Source organism: Chroicocephalus ridibundus, chromosome 5 (genome assembly GCF_963924245.1).
Source record: "Chroicocephalus ridibundus chromosome 5, bChrRid1.1, whole genome shotgun sequence".
Lineage (NCBI taxonomy): Eukaryota > Metazoa > Chordata > Aves > Charadriiformes > Laridae > Chroicocephalus > Chroicocephalus ridibundus.
Window position 1 is genome coordinate 34,097,656 of NC_086288.1, and position 16,745 is coordinate 34,114,400.

The 16,745-nt window shown below is 49.0% G+C and overlaps 2 protein-coding genes across 2 annotated transcripts in view; one reads left to right on the plus strand and one right to left on the minus strand.

Annotated features, from left to right (window-relative positions):
- Positions 1–893: 893 nt before the first annotated feature.
- On the plus strand, positions 894–6,933 carry DUSP4 (dual specificity phosphatase 4). Its single transcript, XM_063335295.1, has 4 exons — positions 894–1,411; positions 4,293–4,429; positions 4,867–5,086; positions 5,318–6,933. The coding sequence occupies exons 1-4, from the start codon at positions 1,009–1,011 to the stop codon at positions 5,701–5,703; spliced, it is 1,146 nt and encodes a 381-aa protein (XP_063191365.1). The 5' UTR covers positions 894–1,008; the 3' UTR covers positions 5,704–6,933.
- Positions 6,934–7,052: 119 nt separating this feature from the next.
- TNKS (tankyrase) overlaps positions 7,053–16,745 on the minus strand; it is a 143,366-nt gene continuing 133,673 nt past the window's right edge. Inside the window, exons 24-27 of the mRNA XM_063335294.1 lie at positions 15,559–15,664; positions 14,513–14,699; positions 13,587–13,743; positions 7,053–12,106 (exon numbers count right to left, since the gene is read on the minus strand). Of these exons, the coding sequence (XP_063191364.1) occupies positions 12,020–12,106; positions 13,587–13,743; positions 14,513–14,699; positions 15,559–15,664 (537 nt within the window). The 3' untranslated portion in view covers positions 7,053–12,019. The remainder of the gene's footprint in view (positions 12,107–13,586; positions 13,744–14,512; positions 14,700–15,558; positions 15,665–16,745) is intronic.

Below are 16,745 nucleotides of genomic sequence, written 5' to 3' on the forward strand. Positions count from 1 at the left end.
CAGTGTCTGGATGCAGGAAATGGGCCAAGCACAGTTGCCGGCATTGGCGTTTGTGGCATTGCTTTAGTTTGAAAGCAGCCCCAAAGGGGGGTTCTGGGTGAAATGACTGCTTCGTGTTTAGGTGGTGGTTATGGGATATCCTTTTGGGGTCACTTCAGGGCTGTGAATTTGCTCCTTTGGCTTTTAGCTGAAAATAGTGTTCCTCCGCGTGAGGAATCGAATTGAGGAGCCTTCCACGGGGCTGCTTCCCTGGCAGGGTGCTGTGGTGTTTTTAAGGCTCTGCAGCTAATGAGCTGTCATTTTCTGACAGGGAAAACGTGGCAGTGGCAGAAACGTAATCAGAGGGACCCTGCAGAGCTTTCAGCGGGTCTGTCTTAATGCCCCCTGCTGTGGCAGCCAGGCCAGCCTGAACGGGGACAAAGGAGGAGTGTGTGCAGCGTGTGCATATGTGTGTGCCCGGCGATGTGTGTGTGTGCGTGCGTGCGTGCTCTACAGTGTGTGTGTACATGTGTGTGCACATGAGTGTGTGCGTGTGTGTGCGTGTGTGTGCCCAGCGGCGCGTGAACACGCGCGTGCACATGTGTGCGCGCAGGGGTGCCCTGCAGAGCCTGTGACCCGCAGGGGGTCCCGGCGGGGGTGCCACAGGGCACGGGCCTGTCGCCCGAGGGCTGCCCCCCCGTGACAAAGGCGCGGCGCCGCCCGCAGCTCTCCCCCATTCACAAAAAAGAAACCCCGAGGAGAACATGGCCGGCTGGCGGAGAGGCCGGTAGGTGGTGGTTCTTTTTTTTTGTGAATGGAGGCGGTGACGTCGCCGGCGACCGCCTTCCGTCCATTCATGCGGCCGCGGCGCGGGATGAATGGGCGGCGCGGGGCGGGGCTGGGGCGCGCGCCGGCCGCCGCCGGGTAGTAAAGGCTCCGCCGCGCGCGCGGGGGTGCGCGAGCGGCACCGGCACCGGCACTGGCACCGGGCGCAGTGCCCCGCCGCCTCCCCCGCGCCCCCCGCTCGCCATGGTGGCCACCGAGGGGCTGCGGGAGATGGAGGGCAGCGCGCTGCAGCGCCTGGTGTGCCGCGACGAGGCCGGCGCCGGTAGCCCCGGCGGCCCGGGCCGGTGCCTGGTGCTGGACTGCCGCCCTTTCCTGGCCCATAGCGCCGGGCACATCCGCGGGGCGCTCAACGTCCGCTGCAACACGATCGTGCGGCGGCGGGCCAAGGGGGCGGTGAGCCTGGAGCAGATCCTGCCGGCGGAGGGCGAGGTGCGGGCGCGGCTGCGGGCCGGCCTCTACGCCGCCGTGGTGGTGTACGACGAGCGCAGCCCGCGCGCCGAGGCCCTGCGCGAGGACAGCACCGTGGCGCTGGTGGTGCGCGCGCTCCGCCGCGACACGGCGCGCGCCGACATCCGCCTCCTGGCAGGTACCGGCGGGGGGGGGGACGGGACGGGGACGACCCGGGGTGGCTTCTGGGAGCTGGGGATGGGGTCCGGCCGCTTCCCGCCCCCCGGAGCTCGGAGCCGGAGCGGGGGAAGCGGGTGGGGTGGGGGGCGGGTGCTGCGCTTTGGGGGGGAAGGGGGCGCAGCCAGCCAGGCTGTGGGGTCCTGGGGCGATCCACCCGACCCACGCCTGGGTGGCCCGAGGGGAACGCGGGCTGCGCCACCTCGGGCCGGGCCGGCGGCGGGGGAGGCGCCGTGCTCCCGCCGGGCACCGGCCGGCAGAGCCCGGGGTGCGGGGGGGGGTCGAGGGGCAAAGCCAATGGCCCAAGCCGCTCCCGAGGGAAGCCGGGGGGATCTCCCCCCTCTTTGTTTGAGTGCGTCCCCAGCCCCGCGGTGCGGAGAAGGTATCTGTGCAGGACCAAATACCTGGTGTCACGCCGATGTGGCTTTGCAGTGGGCAGAACCCCCACCCGGGGGATGCCTGTGGGCTCCTTTTGCGGCTACAGCGTCGATGGGGGCTCCCCCCCGCCATGCGTTAAATGAGATGCTGTGAGCAGTTGGAGCTGAGGGCTGCCGTGAGATGATTTAGGGGAGGGGGATGCTCAGCTGGGGTTCCTGCGTGAGCTCTGTGGGGTTTTTTTCTTTTTTTGTTTACAGCCTGAGAGTTAATTTATTCCTTGGTTTACTTACAGCAGGGGTGAGGATGCGTATGCAGAGTAGCAAATCCATTAAGAGGCTTGATAGATGGAGGAGGTAGCGCTCCTGTTGTACTAGATACAGTAAAAACAGCAGGAGCTGTTCCAAGGATGCGATACGACGCGCTGCTGCGGGAGTGCATGCACAGCGAGGGCTCGCTCGGGAATGTGCTTTCGGGTCCTCTGCCAGGAGCTATCGTGGTGCTGGGGGCAGGACATGCTGCTGTGCTTCAAGGGTGGCCTTTGTCAGCTGAGGGCTGCTGGTGCCCCTGTGGCTCTCACGGGAGGTTGTTTGGGGTTTCCAATTGTTTCTTTTTAAGGAACAGGCTCCTAGAGACCCAGTCTTGGCGCTGGAGACCTCTTCCTCGCTTGGCACAGAGCTATTAAAATCATTGAGCTGGCTCATATTTCACAAGGGCCGTGCTAACCCAGCACTGTGCCGATCCAAATGCAGATCTGTTGGGTGCGGGTCAGGATGAAGACCCGGATCTGTTTTGTGCAGGTCCGACTGCTGCCAGGTTCCCTGTGAAACAGCCCGGCTGGGTGCTGCTTGGCAATGGGCACCCACAGAGCATGGTTCCTGCGCCGGGCAGAGCCTGTACGCACAGCCGGGATCTGCACACCACTGCATGGAGCTGCTGGATGCGGTGCTTGTCTGAACCGGCATTAGATCTGATGAGATACATTGAAGAGAAACACTTTTGACTGTTTGAAAGGGACACTTTGCATTTCCAAGGAGGGAGCGCGTTTCCACGTATCACCCTGAGCAGCTTAGGGTGGTGTGATGGTCACCGCAGTGGGATGGGGTAGGTCCTGGGATTTTTACATCAGACTTCCTGAGGATCATCTAACAGGGGCACTCGGTTTTAGGTGCTCCTCCACATCAAACCAGTAGGACTGCGAAGGGATGTCAGGCGCTGGAAGTGCAGCCTCTGCAAACTGTCCTGCTCACGTGGGAGGGACAATGCAAAACCAGTGATGCATACGCACGTCTCTGCTGTAAGGTACTAGAGCCCTTCCTCCCGAAGCGGGAGGAAACCGTAAAGGACAATGAGGTGCTGGCACTACTGGTCCCTAGCTGCCTAGCGATTCCTGGGCTGCTTTGCTGGAGATGTTTGCATCCACTAGTCTTTTGAACACCCAGCCTTGTTCAGGGCAGCCTGAGCTAAGGCTGGATGGAGGAATATGTGCCCTGCTGTGCGCGCTCTGGCAAGCTCAAATCTGCAGGCAAAGGTCCTGCAGGTGGGGGGAGTCTTCAGGAGCTTTCCTGGGAGCCAGGGCTTGGTCTAGCTAGATTCCTGTGGTGATAGTAAAATACCTGATTTCTGTTAGTTTTAAGACTCGAGTTCAAACTCCATAAGGGTGTCAGGGTTGTTGATTTGATTTGAATGTGAGAGGGAAATCTCACCTGAAGCGTTTATCTGCAGCCAGCTCTGCAGTTTCCCCGTCCTGGGAAGTCAATGGAGTTTGCTCTCGTTTTCCCTGCCGTTAGGAAGATCTGAGGTCACCTTTGCTTATCCCCTGGCAGCAGGTCAAAGGAGCAAGCTGCTCCGTCACAGGGCGCTCATGTCCATGTTCATCTCACGCGCGTGTCCTTGGGAGGCAGTGAACACCTCTCTCTGGAGAGCAGCTTTGCTGTGGGGTTAGCTTCATTTTACCTGGCCAGTGCCAGGGCTTCCCTGGCCTGTTGTTTTGGGAGCTCCGGGCTGGAGGGTCAGGCTGGGAAAGGGGGAGACCTCGCTGTGCTTTGTGTCAGGATGATGTGTCGGGGGAAGTTGGGAACTGAACAGTCTTTGGCCTGGGAGCAGCTTTTCCCATTAAAGTCAGAGGATGCTGGCAACAAATCCTCTCTCCTTCATCTTAGAGAGCGACCTTGGCCTCTGTCTGGGGTTTTGGCTGGCGACATGTAGGGGACTAAACCCTGGACCAGAGACTTTGGGAAGCCAAGAGCATTGCAGAGCTCTTGCTCCAAGGGAGTGGTGGGTCCTCAAGGGTTCCCCCTTTTGCTGCCAGGAGCCTGGTTGCTCATCCTGGGGAAGGAGACCACTCCCCATTGCTGTAGCATCATCTAGCGGCAAGGGGCACGGTGAGGCGCCTCAGCTCCGTCTCTGCTGTTCTGCAGTGCCGTGCATGCAGCCTGGGGTAACGCTTTCTGCCTCTCTTCTTGCAGGGGGTTATGAGCGTTTCTCCTCAGAGTACCCTGAATTCTGTGCAAAAACCAAGTCCCTGAGCAATGTGTCACCCCCCACCAGCGCCGAGCCCCTGGATTTGGGCTGCAGTTCCTGTGGGACCCCCCTTCATGACCAGGTATGTCTAGAAGCACCGTGCTTGGCTAGTTTGACCGCTTCTTCCAGCACTGCGGCCTGGTCCTGCTGGAGTCTCTCTGCTCTCCCTCAGCTGAGGCCTGCAGAGCCAAAGCCCTGCTCCCTTTCCTCTCATGGGAGAGCGTGGTGGTCCTCCTGATCCCAGGGCATTTGTGCTCCCTGCGGAGTGGACAAGTCCAAACCCTGTTAACCACTCCTGCCTGTTCCTGAACGGGATGAATAGGGTGGGGGAGGGAGGGTTGAAAGGGGTTTAACAGCTCAGGAAGGCAGCCTCGGCTCCCTCTTTTGGGGTCCCTGGATCAGGTGCCAGGCTCCTGCACTCCTCGGGGCCTCCAAGCCATCTGGAGGTGTGTCCTGCCCAGGTGTGTCCCTGCCCTGTCCCCTGGTCACCCCCATATCTGTTGTTTTTCTCTGTGACAGGGTGGCCCTGTGGAAATCCTTCCCTTCCTCTACCTTGGCAGCGCCTACCACGCTGCCCGGCGGGACATGCTTGATGCGCTGGGCATCACAGCCCTGCTCAACGTCTCCTCAGACTGCCCCAACCACTTCGAGGGGCACTACCAGTACAAGTGTATCCCCGTGGAGGATAACCACAAAGCTGACATCAGCTCCTGGTTCATGGAGGCAATTGAATACATCGGTGAGTACCTGCACAGAGGAGCTGTGTCCATGTGTCTCCTTCACCAGCTGGGGGGAGGTTCCTGCCTCAAAGACCTGGAGCCTTTGGCTCAGAGGGAACTGGGGTCCAGCAGAGTCCAGGCCATTTGTTGCACTGGTGGAGGGAGGTCAGCCACCACCTGCAGGTTTGGCGAGGGGTTGGGCTTTGTTGGAAGGGCCTTGATCTCACCTCTCATCCCCTGTTGTCCTCCAGACTCGGTGAAGGAGTGTTGTGGCCGGGTCCTAGTCCACTGCCAGGCTGGTATCTCCCGCTCCGCCACCATCTGCTTGGCTTACCTGATGATGAAGAAGCGTGTCAAGCTGGAGGAGGCCTTTGAGTTTGTCAAGCAACGCCGGAGCATCATCTCCCCTAACTTCAGCTTCATGGGGCAGCTGCTGCAGTTTGAGTCGCAGGTGTTGGCCACCTCATGCGCAGTGGAAGCTGTCAGCCCCTCGGGGACACTGCGGGAGAGGGGCAAGGCCACCTCCACCCCCACCTCCCAGTTTGTCTTCAGCTTCCCAGTCTCTGTCGGTGTCCATGCCACCCCCAGCAGCCTCCCATACCTGCACAGCCCCATCACCACGTCGCCCAGCTGTTAGCTCAGAGGCTGAGGCCAGCCAGGCAGATAGTGCCAGGCGTGGAGGGGGCAGGTGGGCATGGAGCCCCGTGTTGTTAAGCAATAGTGCCGGACACTGCCGTTCACCCTGGACTCAACGTCTTTTTTGTAGAGAAATTTCTTACCTCATCTTGGTTGTTTTTCTTTTTAATTTTATGTTTTGAAAGCATGAAACTTGTGAAAGCCACAAACCCTGACATTGTCCAGGCTCTTTGGGGGAGAAAAAAAAAAAAGTATACTGGGTTTCCTCAAGTGCCTGGTCTTCGTCTATTTCCATCTCTATTTTATTGTCCTGTTTTTTAAAAAAAAATACACTTCCCCTTCTCCCCTTATTTCTGCCTCTAGCTCATCGGGGTTGAAAAGGGAGCATACCCTCTTTTTATCGCGCAGCAGTCCTTCCCCCTCGCACAAAGACTCATGGGTGGGTGCTGCTTACCTGAGCCAGGTGTGCTGGGTGACGAGCAGAGCGGCAGGCAGGGCCTGGGGGCAAGCAGGAGTGGTGGCACAGGGCTGCCTGCAGCCAGCCTCACCCCTGCCCACACCTGGGGAGGCGATGCAGGAGCTGGCAGGCACCTGCCAAGTCACCAGCTGAGCCCATTCCTGTTGGGGAGAGCAACCTCTGGCTGGGAGGTGGTTTGTTGGAGGAGGTTTAGTCCTAAACATCTCTTTTCTTGCCTCTCTGGATCTCTTGTTCCTGCAAAACTTATGTCCGATCTCCTGTGTCTTCAAGAGGATACAGAAGGTGTGGGGGCAGCAGTCTGGGCTTTTCATTACTGTGTTCGGTTTCCTCTCCATCCATCCCACCGCTGCTCTTCATCCAGCAGCGTGGGACATGGTTGGACTGTAACGGAGAGCAGCAGGTGGCGGGCCCAAGGATGTCATCCATCCATTCAGCATTTCCAAACTTCCTCCACCTCATGACTGGTGTGTGCCACAGGCTGGACTCTTTGTACAACATCCACTTGCCCCTTCTCCCCCTGAGCTGGGTCATGTTCACCTGTGCAACGCTGCTGCAGCTTTTGGTCCAAGCCTAGAACATGCCTCATCTTCAACCCTCCTGGAGCCTTATTTCCCACCCTACCTCTCTCCTTCCCCCCACAGTCCAATCCAACACAAGATGCCTGTGTGGCTGATGTACATATGTATGGTTTTGTTCCTTTTTTTTTTTTTTTTTTAGAAATTAACTTTTTATTTATTGCTTGAGGGAGGGAGAAAACAAATTGTTTGGAGAAAATAAAAATAAAACTGTTTTCAACAGTTGTGGCTGGCATGCGTTTGTCCTAAGACCAAGAGAGAATAGCAGTTTGTGCAAATACTCAGCTTTCACAGAACAACTGTTAAAAATGCATTTATTGAATTTTAAACTATTACAAGTATTGCAGATCAGACATTTAGCCAAGCACATTTATAGATCAAACTCAGTTGTTACAAAGATGTTACCTAAAGTCCACCTGTAGGTAGGCTGAGAACCTGCCCATCGTCTTCTTTGAGAGAGGGTAAAGGAGGAAATAAATAAGTGATAACCCAGCTCCACGTAATTGGCAACCAAGAGAGGAAACACACAGGGCTAGTTATGAAAACAAGTTATACAAAAAAGGGTCTAAAAACTCAACCCCCAGGTACCAATTGCCATTTGGGCTGGCAGAGAAAGCAATTAGGAATGAAGATGCACAAGCTTACGGGACTGTGGCACAGAAAAATTCCCATTTCAATTTCCAAAGCTGAAGCAAGTTCTGCAGATGTTAAGAAGAAAGTGTCAAAATTACCTTGTAATACAGAGACTCTAATCAAACTACATTAATAGTTAATGGAACCAACACTAAAACTTGCCACCAACAGCTTCAGTAAGACAGAAATAGATAAATCAAAACCAGTTGGATAATACGACCTGACAGGCATATGTGTTAGCGTAATGGGAAATGCATCCTCTTCCTGTGTTCCCTACTGATTCATGGGCTCATTCACCTTGCTTCAGAAGTTTTAACACGCATATGCTGTCCCCTGACCCTCTAGGTTTCACATCCACGATGCATTCAGAGAGGTGGGAACACTGCCACTCCAGCTCTGCGCGTGTCCTGACGCTCTCTGAAAGATCCGGAGCGCGCTCTGGATTAAAATGACTGAAGCATGCATCAGCTACATCTCCTTTTAGATTTCTGAGCTAATTTTTCTGTGGCGAAGCAGCATGGAAAGGAAAAAAATCCCATTAAAAAGAAATTCACACACTTCCTGACCTTCAGCTTCTGAGAATGATTAGCAACGTTCAAACTAATTTGGTTTTGTGGTTGGACCCTTCCTTTTACCCATCTTCTGGAAAAATCTGTTCTGGGTAATTTCTGTTAACAGTCCCATGTGGAAATTCTAGGTAAGCATGCACTGTGCAGGCGCTCTGACTTCACTGCAGGGATGAAGTCTTTTTCAAGAAGATTTGCCACTGTCTTAAGCAGTTGCCACAGGCCACGCAGTGGCACGACGTGTTAGCATCCCTCAGCACTTCACGCATTCATGGGGGAGCAGACATCTCCTCCAACCTACAACAAACAGTAGGATCAGCTGGTTTCCAGAGCCAAGGAAGTGTCCTTCTCCAGAAGCTACTCCGTCCCATATACCACATGTCTTCTCTGTGCCTGATGCCCACCAAAGCCAGCACTACACAACATTGTGCAGGGCTTTCTTTTTGCTTCAGTGTAGAATTGTGTTTTGGGGTATTCCGTTATCAATAAGCAAAGTATAAAAGTTTGCAGGCAAAATAAATTCCTGCTGCGTAATGCAGTGGGATTCAATCGCATCACGTGCAAATATTGAAAACGGAGGTTAGAAAACATCGATACCACCCAAAGACCAACAGTGACTGCAGAACGGTGGAATTAGTACAAGAGGTTTGTAACAGTCTCCGTGGAGCTGGGATCAAAATAAACTGTCAGATAAAAATAAGGATGAGGAAATAAGATACACCTTATTAAGGTACTGTACCCTCTGCTTTTAATCCTAACAGAAGTTTTGTTGACAGCATTCAGACTGCAATGTCACTCTGCACCAGGTACCTAAGTCATCTGTCTCATGGAAACAATTTCAGCAACGGAGAGCAGAACCCTCCCTTCTTTGCTACGTGGTGAAGCTTCTTTCTGTGTTGCCTACTAAGGTCCTGTCACGAACTGCACAGACATTTCAAAATGCAGCCTCAAAGGGACACGGACAAAAGTCAACAGGCCTGAGACACAACTGTCCCTTTCCCCAGCAGACACCACCTTCTGTCCCAGCAGGAATAGCTCTTTCTGGAGCCAGTGAGAGGTGCCCAGGCTCCCAAGCCTATGAGATGGCTTAGCCCAGCATGTTCTTGCATCCTCAGTTCTTGCCGTGCCTTCCAGTGCTGCAGATGAGCATCCCATTATCAGGGGACCGCCCTTCTCAGAAAGTTGACAAACTACTTCCTTTCTCAGAAGGCAGCAGCTCCCTGGTTATGGGGGCGTGCTATTTTTAACGTCCCATTCTCTACAATTAGGAGGCATCAAGTTAACTCCCTCAGCTAAAGCAGCAGCATCTGTACCGTTAACAACCTGCCAACTGCAGCTCTAGCAGCTCTACCACGACAACCAGCTTTTTCATGGGGAACTTTGCTATCGATGGTCAGATCCTCACTTTGTTTTAAACTGCAAGAGGAGCTACAACAACATATGCCAGGAGAGGCAGCGGCTACTTCTGCATGGGTTTCTGCAACACACAGATGCATCATCAAGCCTGGGTACTCCTCTGTGTCTGGCCACAAACGGATATGAGATCACGTCGTTACGAGACAAAAACCACTGCAAAATGATTTCCTCACACAGCACCTTTACTCTGCACAGAACATCAGATACGTTAACACTGGCAGTTCGAAGATACTGGACAGTATTTTTAGCCTCTAGAAGTTCAAGGCTGCAGAAGAAATCCAGACTAGCCATTAGTTCAATCAGCACACAGGAAACAACAAGCAAGAACAGAATCTGGTGCGGGCTTGGTGGGGTTTTCATTTTCAGGTTTGTTCTTGTTTTTGAAAGATGTAAAGCTTTTAACTTCCACACCCACGTTAACCATTTTTTGCTCACCTAAGCAGCACAACTGTTTTACCATTTAAAACTATGTCTAACAGGGGATGGTGAGCAGCACTCACCCTCACCGCTATCTGAAACCCTAGTGTAGATAGTCACATCCCCCCACTCCATTATTAACTAAGTTAAAAACAAACCCCAAACTTAAATGATGAATACAAAGCTTCAAAGCCTAGTGGTGATCTTTGCAATCCTAACACTATTAAACAAGTAGCCAAAATACAAGCACCCAATTTTATCAACGAAATTTGATTAAAAGGACAACTAGGCTAGAGCCTGGCTTGGACTTCAAAGCTACATATTTCATCAGGTCACAAAATGAAGCGGGAACTGTATATCCACTGCCAGCTCAAGAAAAATAAAACCCGAAGTTCAAGATCTGTTGGAGTATTGCTATATCTAAGGTTTTCTTCAGAGATATTACAAACAGATGATGTGCAGGTAGCCAGATTGCATCAAATGACTGATTTTACAGTGGGTGAAATTCCTCCATGAGGGTAACTTGCTTCAATGTTAACGTCTTTATGTGAAAAATGAAAATTTTGTGTCTTAATGCTGAAAGTGAAAAGCTGTTCAGGTTTAAGTTTGTTTTATCCAAACATGTCAGCAAAATCCCACTTGTAGGGAGCATATATTTTTATAAACTAAAAGCACACTATTCTGTCTTTTCCTTGATTTAAGGGGGATAAAACCTGAATGCACGAACTGGATCATCAGATACTAAATAGTGCTGGTTGACAGGGAAATGTACAGCGTGTTGTGTTCAAGGGAACACTTTTGTTCTCCAGTCGTTACATGCTCAAACACTGAAGCACATCTCCTGGTACGGGTTGTTAAAAAAAATTAACATGCCTCCATTTTCAGCCTTCTCTAAAGCTGTAAAATGAACACAAAAAAGGAATCAGTTTCTACTTTTGTTAAATACATATCCTCCACGAGGGGGGACTTTTGAAATTGTTTGATGCTGTGCTATGCAATGCTTAAAAATAACTTTCTCCTACCCAGTGAAATAAACCTGGGAACTTGCCGGGAAGGGGACTAGAGTGAATAAATCCTAGCTTTGTTCTCTGGTATACCTGCAAACAAATCCACTTGCCAACTGATGTTTTAAAAGTTTGTTCTCATCACAATGTAAAATCGATATTTAAAAAAATTATTATTTTTGTAAATCCCTTAAGCTCTTCAATGTTATGTCACACACAAAGACGTGACATGAAACTGCTATAATACACTCTCCCTTACCAGTCTGGAACCCATTTACTGGGTCTCATATTATGGAGGGACATGAACCAGATACGCCCTCGTGTATGCAATCTTCTGACTTTTCATCTGCTATCTCCCAGCAAAACCATACAGCACTGTAACTGGAGAACATTTCACAAACTGCATGTACTTAATAGGAGCCTTATAAAACGTTCTTTTAGAGATGCCCGCAGAGGGCATTGACCTGCTTTCAGGAAGTTCTTCCAAGCACAAGCGCTGGATTTACCCTTGCGAACACTTCCTAGGGCTTCCCCCAGAACACTCACACAGACAAAGCAGCGAACTAACGTGATTTGTTTCCACTCTAAAGTTACACTCACTCATATTATCGTTTGCTCAGAGGCGTGCAAAAAACCCCTGTATTGAAGAACTGGACCTAGCCCCTTCTCAGATGAAATTCATATTGCATTGTTAATGATTTTAGTCAACTCGACTTTGTGCAAAATATCTTTAAGAAGGTTCCGGCTCAACTTCAGAATACAAAAGGAAAATAAATAGTTGACTAGGATCTCTTGAAAACATAAAATGAATGGCGTATGCTGAAAAGAAAATTATGGGCTTAATGCAATCTATCTGCAAATAAAATAACTAGGATAGTAGTGTCTGAAATTTTAACATGTGAGATGGCACTGATAAAGATTTCTGTTTGCACAATAATGTTCCCAAAGTCTAGATCAAAACAACATTATTTTACACTTGGTAACTGCAGAGACTAGGAGCCTGAGATATGTTATTAAAAGGCAGTCCCTTGTAAACTTTCCTCAAAAGGAACAGTAGCAGTTGAGTATGCAAGAGTTACTCTTATCGTATCCAAGACAGCAATGCTTTATAAAAGACATACAGCTTATTTCCAGGTTGTTAAGAATTTTATATGATACTGATTTTCTGAAACACGTATCCATCCAGTCCAAGATTGAAGTCACATCCTTCTTCACTGCTCTGTAGCTACTAGGTCTTTTGCTCTGCTGCTGTTGCTGTCTGTGAGGGAGCTTCTGGTTTCACAATCTGGTATGTAATGAGATATTCCGGGTATGCCTGAAAGTAAATCAAGGGAAAAAAAAAAACCAACTTTACTTTATACAAGGGTACGGTACGCTCAGCAAGGTCACATTTTGGATTTCACTGAACAGTGACTAGGAAGGACAGTGCAAGGATCAGCTCTCTGTTCACAGAGTGCAAGAAAGATGGTTCTTCCATGCAGACACTGCCAGAGATTCTGCATGCAACAGGAATTCACAACCAGAGTTACTCTCCTTGTTAGCTAATCCTACAGATCAGTCAGTGCCTGCAAGTTATTCAAAAATCTCAGATGACCGATGTAGTCCGACCCCAAAATGCTCACTGACTTGCCATGTGACCTGCAAATGTCTTTACTGGCAGTAAAATACTTGGCACATCCAAAGCACGTAATCTGTCCAGTGTTTTCGGAAAACAGCTGGCAGGAGGTTCAGTCCCAGAACAAAGTTAATGTTGCTGGAGGACATGGCCCTATTCAGAGGAACCTAGACAACCATACACAACTTTTGGGCCCTCCAATACAAGAACGATGGCAACAAGCTGGAGCCAAGTTCAGCAAAGGACCAAGAAAGTAGCCATGGGGAGAGCACTTAGGATAAACAAGGAAAGGGTGAGGGAGATGGGCTTGTTCACTTCAGAAAAGGGAAGGTTTTGTGCAACGTCATACCAATCTTCCATCACATATGGAAGGCTACTGAGAAAACAGCTCTTTTCGGAGTAGTGCAGGAGAATGAGATTAAAACAGGGGAGGCTCCTATTGCATACAAAGAACATATTTTTTACTCTGAGGATAATTAAAAAAAGGAGCAAGCTGCTGAAAGAGGCTGTGAAATGCCATTCTCTGAGGCCTTCAAGACTTACGTGGTCAAAGAAAGCCCTCAGCAATCTGGTCTGTATTCAGCATGAACAGGACCTGGTGACCTCCCCAAGGTCCCTTCCAACCTGAATTTAAGATGTAATCTTGGAGCCATCAGAGTAGTAAGCAAACCACTTCTAGAGCAAGGGTCTAGCTGAGTTATTCAGATTAAAAATCAGCTCCTGAAGATTGTTGTGCTACTTCATCTGCCATTTAAGGGTAGTCTCTGGCAGACAGTGATACTGTCACTGCTGGGAATCTACAGGTAAAAAGCCCCAAATCCTCAATATGTACAAGAGCCCCAGAAATGCATGTGTTCTTGTTAATGCAGTAATGCCAGTAAAATGCAATGGGAGAAACAGTGCCTACTGAGAGAAACTACAACTCTTAATAGACTCTAGCAGTGCTGCACAGGGGGAATTAGGCAATTCTGCGTGTTGTAAATCAGAGCAGCTCAGTGAACGGGAGTAGCATTGGCTGGCTTGATACAGTTCACTGTTCATTTCCACATTTAAATGAAAAAATAATAAAAATCTAATCAACCAGGTTATCACAGCACATTTGGTATGGAAATCAGTCACATCCCTTTTCCAGCTCCAAGCTCTGCCCTTCAGTAAACCCAGTCCTTGCTAATCTACATACCTGTTCTCCTCTATAGATAACATATTCAGCGTATGCAAGTCCATTCACGCTTGGCCTGCCAATAACAGAATGGTGCCCTGGAGGGGCATGAGCCATTTTCATTGTGCTGAACTGAAGAAAGGATTTTCCAAGGGTCACTCTACAGAAGAGCATTTGTCTAAAAGAAAAAAAGAAAACATCACTTTAAAATACCTTACTGGGAGTTGTATGCTTCCAGAATGATGTCAGACTTTTGAGTTTATTTTGTTACAATTAATTTCTCAGGGCTTTTTGGAGAAACACTTTTAGAAACCAGTTCTAAGGCTGTATAAAACCTGTCACAAAAAAAAAAAAAAAAGTCTTTCTTGACATGCAGAAGGGAAAACACACACTTTGTTTAGCCCTCACATGGAGGCCTGTTCTAGTTCATTTTATCTAAAGATGTTGAAAGAAGCTGAAACTCTCTCTGTGTTCCTACCAGCAGGGTATGGACAGGTGTCAAAGTGCGAAAAGCACTGATCTACTCCAGTACAAAACAAAACTGTGATTAAGTCCTGTTCACCACCTCCAAAATTATCTGAACCATAGCACAACACCGTACTGCTGACCACCACTTTGCACTGCAGTTTTGTTCTGAGAGTGCCTGGAGTTTAATTGCTATTTTCCCCTGACTCTTCATTTTCAAACTTGCTGTTTCAAGCCTCTTTCCTGAGCCACAGTTCACTTTGATTTATATTCGCTGCATGCTTAGATGTAATTTTTGACCTTTCTGTGGGACTCGCTGCATTTGTATCCTTTTTTGTTCAGCCTTGACAAATGGAAAACTGCATTCTTCCTGCCATGACCAAGCTCAGGTGGCTATTCTTTCCCTGCAATTCATCCTGTGCCAGGATCGTAAAAACCAGGACAGCCAGAATTACGTACAGGGAACTCTGCTGGACTCATACCTGTGGCAGATATAACAGGACCTGTCTTTGTGTGTGGGACAGCCCGTTCCTCCCCCTATCCCATACACATATTGGTTGCTTTTTGAGGAGTTCTCCGCAAAGTAAATTCCAGCTCCAAACATTCCTCCAATGTATGCATGCCTTTCATCAAATCCTTTGTGAATGATAGCATTAATAAAAGGAGACCCTAGAACAGAATGACACAAAACGATGTGTTATCATACATACTTGTTAAGCTCTATAGTAATACAGGACTATGTCAAGAGGAGCTTGTCTGCCTCAAATAGACCATTAAATACCAGAAAGAGTGCTCAGTCAGCTGGAAGGGGGCGATGCCCAGCAGGATGCAGTGATGTGTGGGATTTATCGTTATATACCAAGATCCCACGTGTGACTCATATTTCTTACTCATTTCACAGATCTCATTAAATGGCTTTCCCCCCACTCACATTTCAGTGCAATTTATCTTGTCAGTGCACACCTTCTCCAGCAGTCAGTATTCGTTAAGATGGGGCAAGATGTCAGGACAATCATACCCCAAACCAATTTCCTACACAGAATCATAGAAGGATCTAGGGCAGAAGGACCCTCAGGCAACTGTCATTTGTAGGTACTTCTGGATGCTTCTAAAGAACATCTTGCTGAAACTCATGGTTGGTTTTGATTCCTTTCCCTGATGGTTACCTGAACTGCCAGAGTAAAATGCTTTTACTGTGTACCACTCCCCTCTTTTAGAAGATAGCCTGTCTTTCTCACAGCAGACTTACTGGAAATGACTAAGATACGGCTTAGCAAACTCCCTTCCACCCCCTCCCCTCCTTTTTTTTTTTTAAAATGTATTTTTTTATCTAGTGTAGCTTTTCGGATTGCAGTAACCACACAGACTAACTCCACCCCCCCTCACACCCCTGCATTTCTAGAGTAGAAATACAATTACTGTACAGGATGGTGACAGAGCAACATTAACATTGCCTGTGGGTCCTTCTAAGCTTTTTTTTTTTCCTTTGTTAAATACTAGTGCATACAAATAGAGATCACTTCCTTACCATGAAACAACATGCGTTCATTGTGATGGTTATGATTCTCCTCTGAGACCTCTTTCTGCCTGTGACAGAATCTCTCCCGCAACTTCTTGTTCACGACCTTTTGAATCTGCAATGGTACAACAGGTCCAACCATACTTGAATTGGAATTGAAATGGAACACAGATTCACAGAGTTTGCATAAATTTGACCGAGAAACTGAGAGTAAGACACATGAATAGTATGAAGAAACCCCATGGCTGTTCTGCATGCAAGGCCGAAGTCTTTCAAATAAGCCTGTAGCACACACTTAGAGACAATTGAAATTGCAGCCTAAGTTCTCAGGTTTAAGGAAGACTTTCAGGCTTCTTCCCTCAGAGCCTGTAATACCACCAAGAACTACAAACTGTCTGAAACTCCTTCCATCTCTGCTTTGAGCTCTGTTGAACAATCTGAGCTAGCTTTTTGAGGCTTGCTGTCTGGTTTAGGTTGAATTTTTTTATGAAAAGAAACAACTTCTGAGGAAAGAAGTTAGAAGATGTGCTGTTTAATCTATCTTGAGATATCGTTCTAGCCACATGCTCTAATACCGCTGTGGTTTCTGTAAAGGACTTCACCTTCAGCTGGGAGTAGGATGGAAGCAGAGTTTACTTCAGGACACACGATCTACTGGTCCAAGCTGCAAAGGCTCTGAACAGATATGTAGCAGGGGTTTGCTGGAGCTCAGGAACCAAGTTCTGTTCTGATTTCCTCTATTTCCTCCTTCCCAAAAAAAGGAACTAGGAAGTGTACTTTCCCTCAGAAAGACAACACTCCATTTCCTGATGTGCCAGGGCTTGTAAAAGGTATTTTTCTAGTTGGCAGGGGCAAAGAAGGAGGTGTCAAGATCCAAAGTAGCATAGGGAGATAGAAACTTTTAATAAAAAGTCATACTCATCCTTTCCCTCTTCCCAAAAATCTCCTTTAAAAAGGCAAGAAAAGACTACTCTCAGAAAAAAACCAAAACCTGTGCTGCAAAGTCAAATACAAAAGTTATAGACCTATGAAATTAAATCAGGTTGTGAAACGTTAAGTCAGGCTCTTTACCACCTCTGTCTTCAATATCAGTTCTTCAGACTCCCTTAAGAGTGCAAGTGGACACTTCTCCCTCATTCCATCTGCAGAGCACACCATCAGTCTAATTTTAGCATTTAGCACTTGCTTTAACTCTG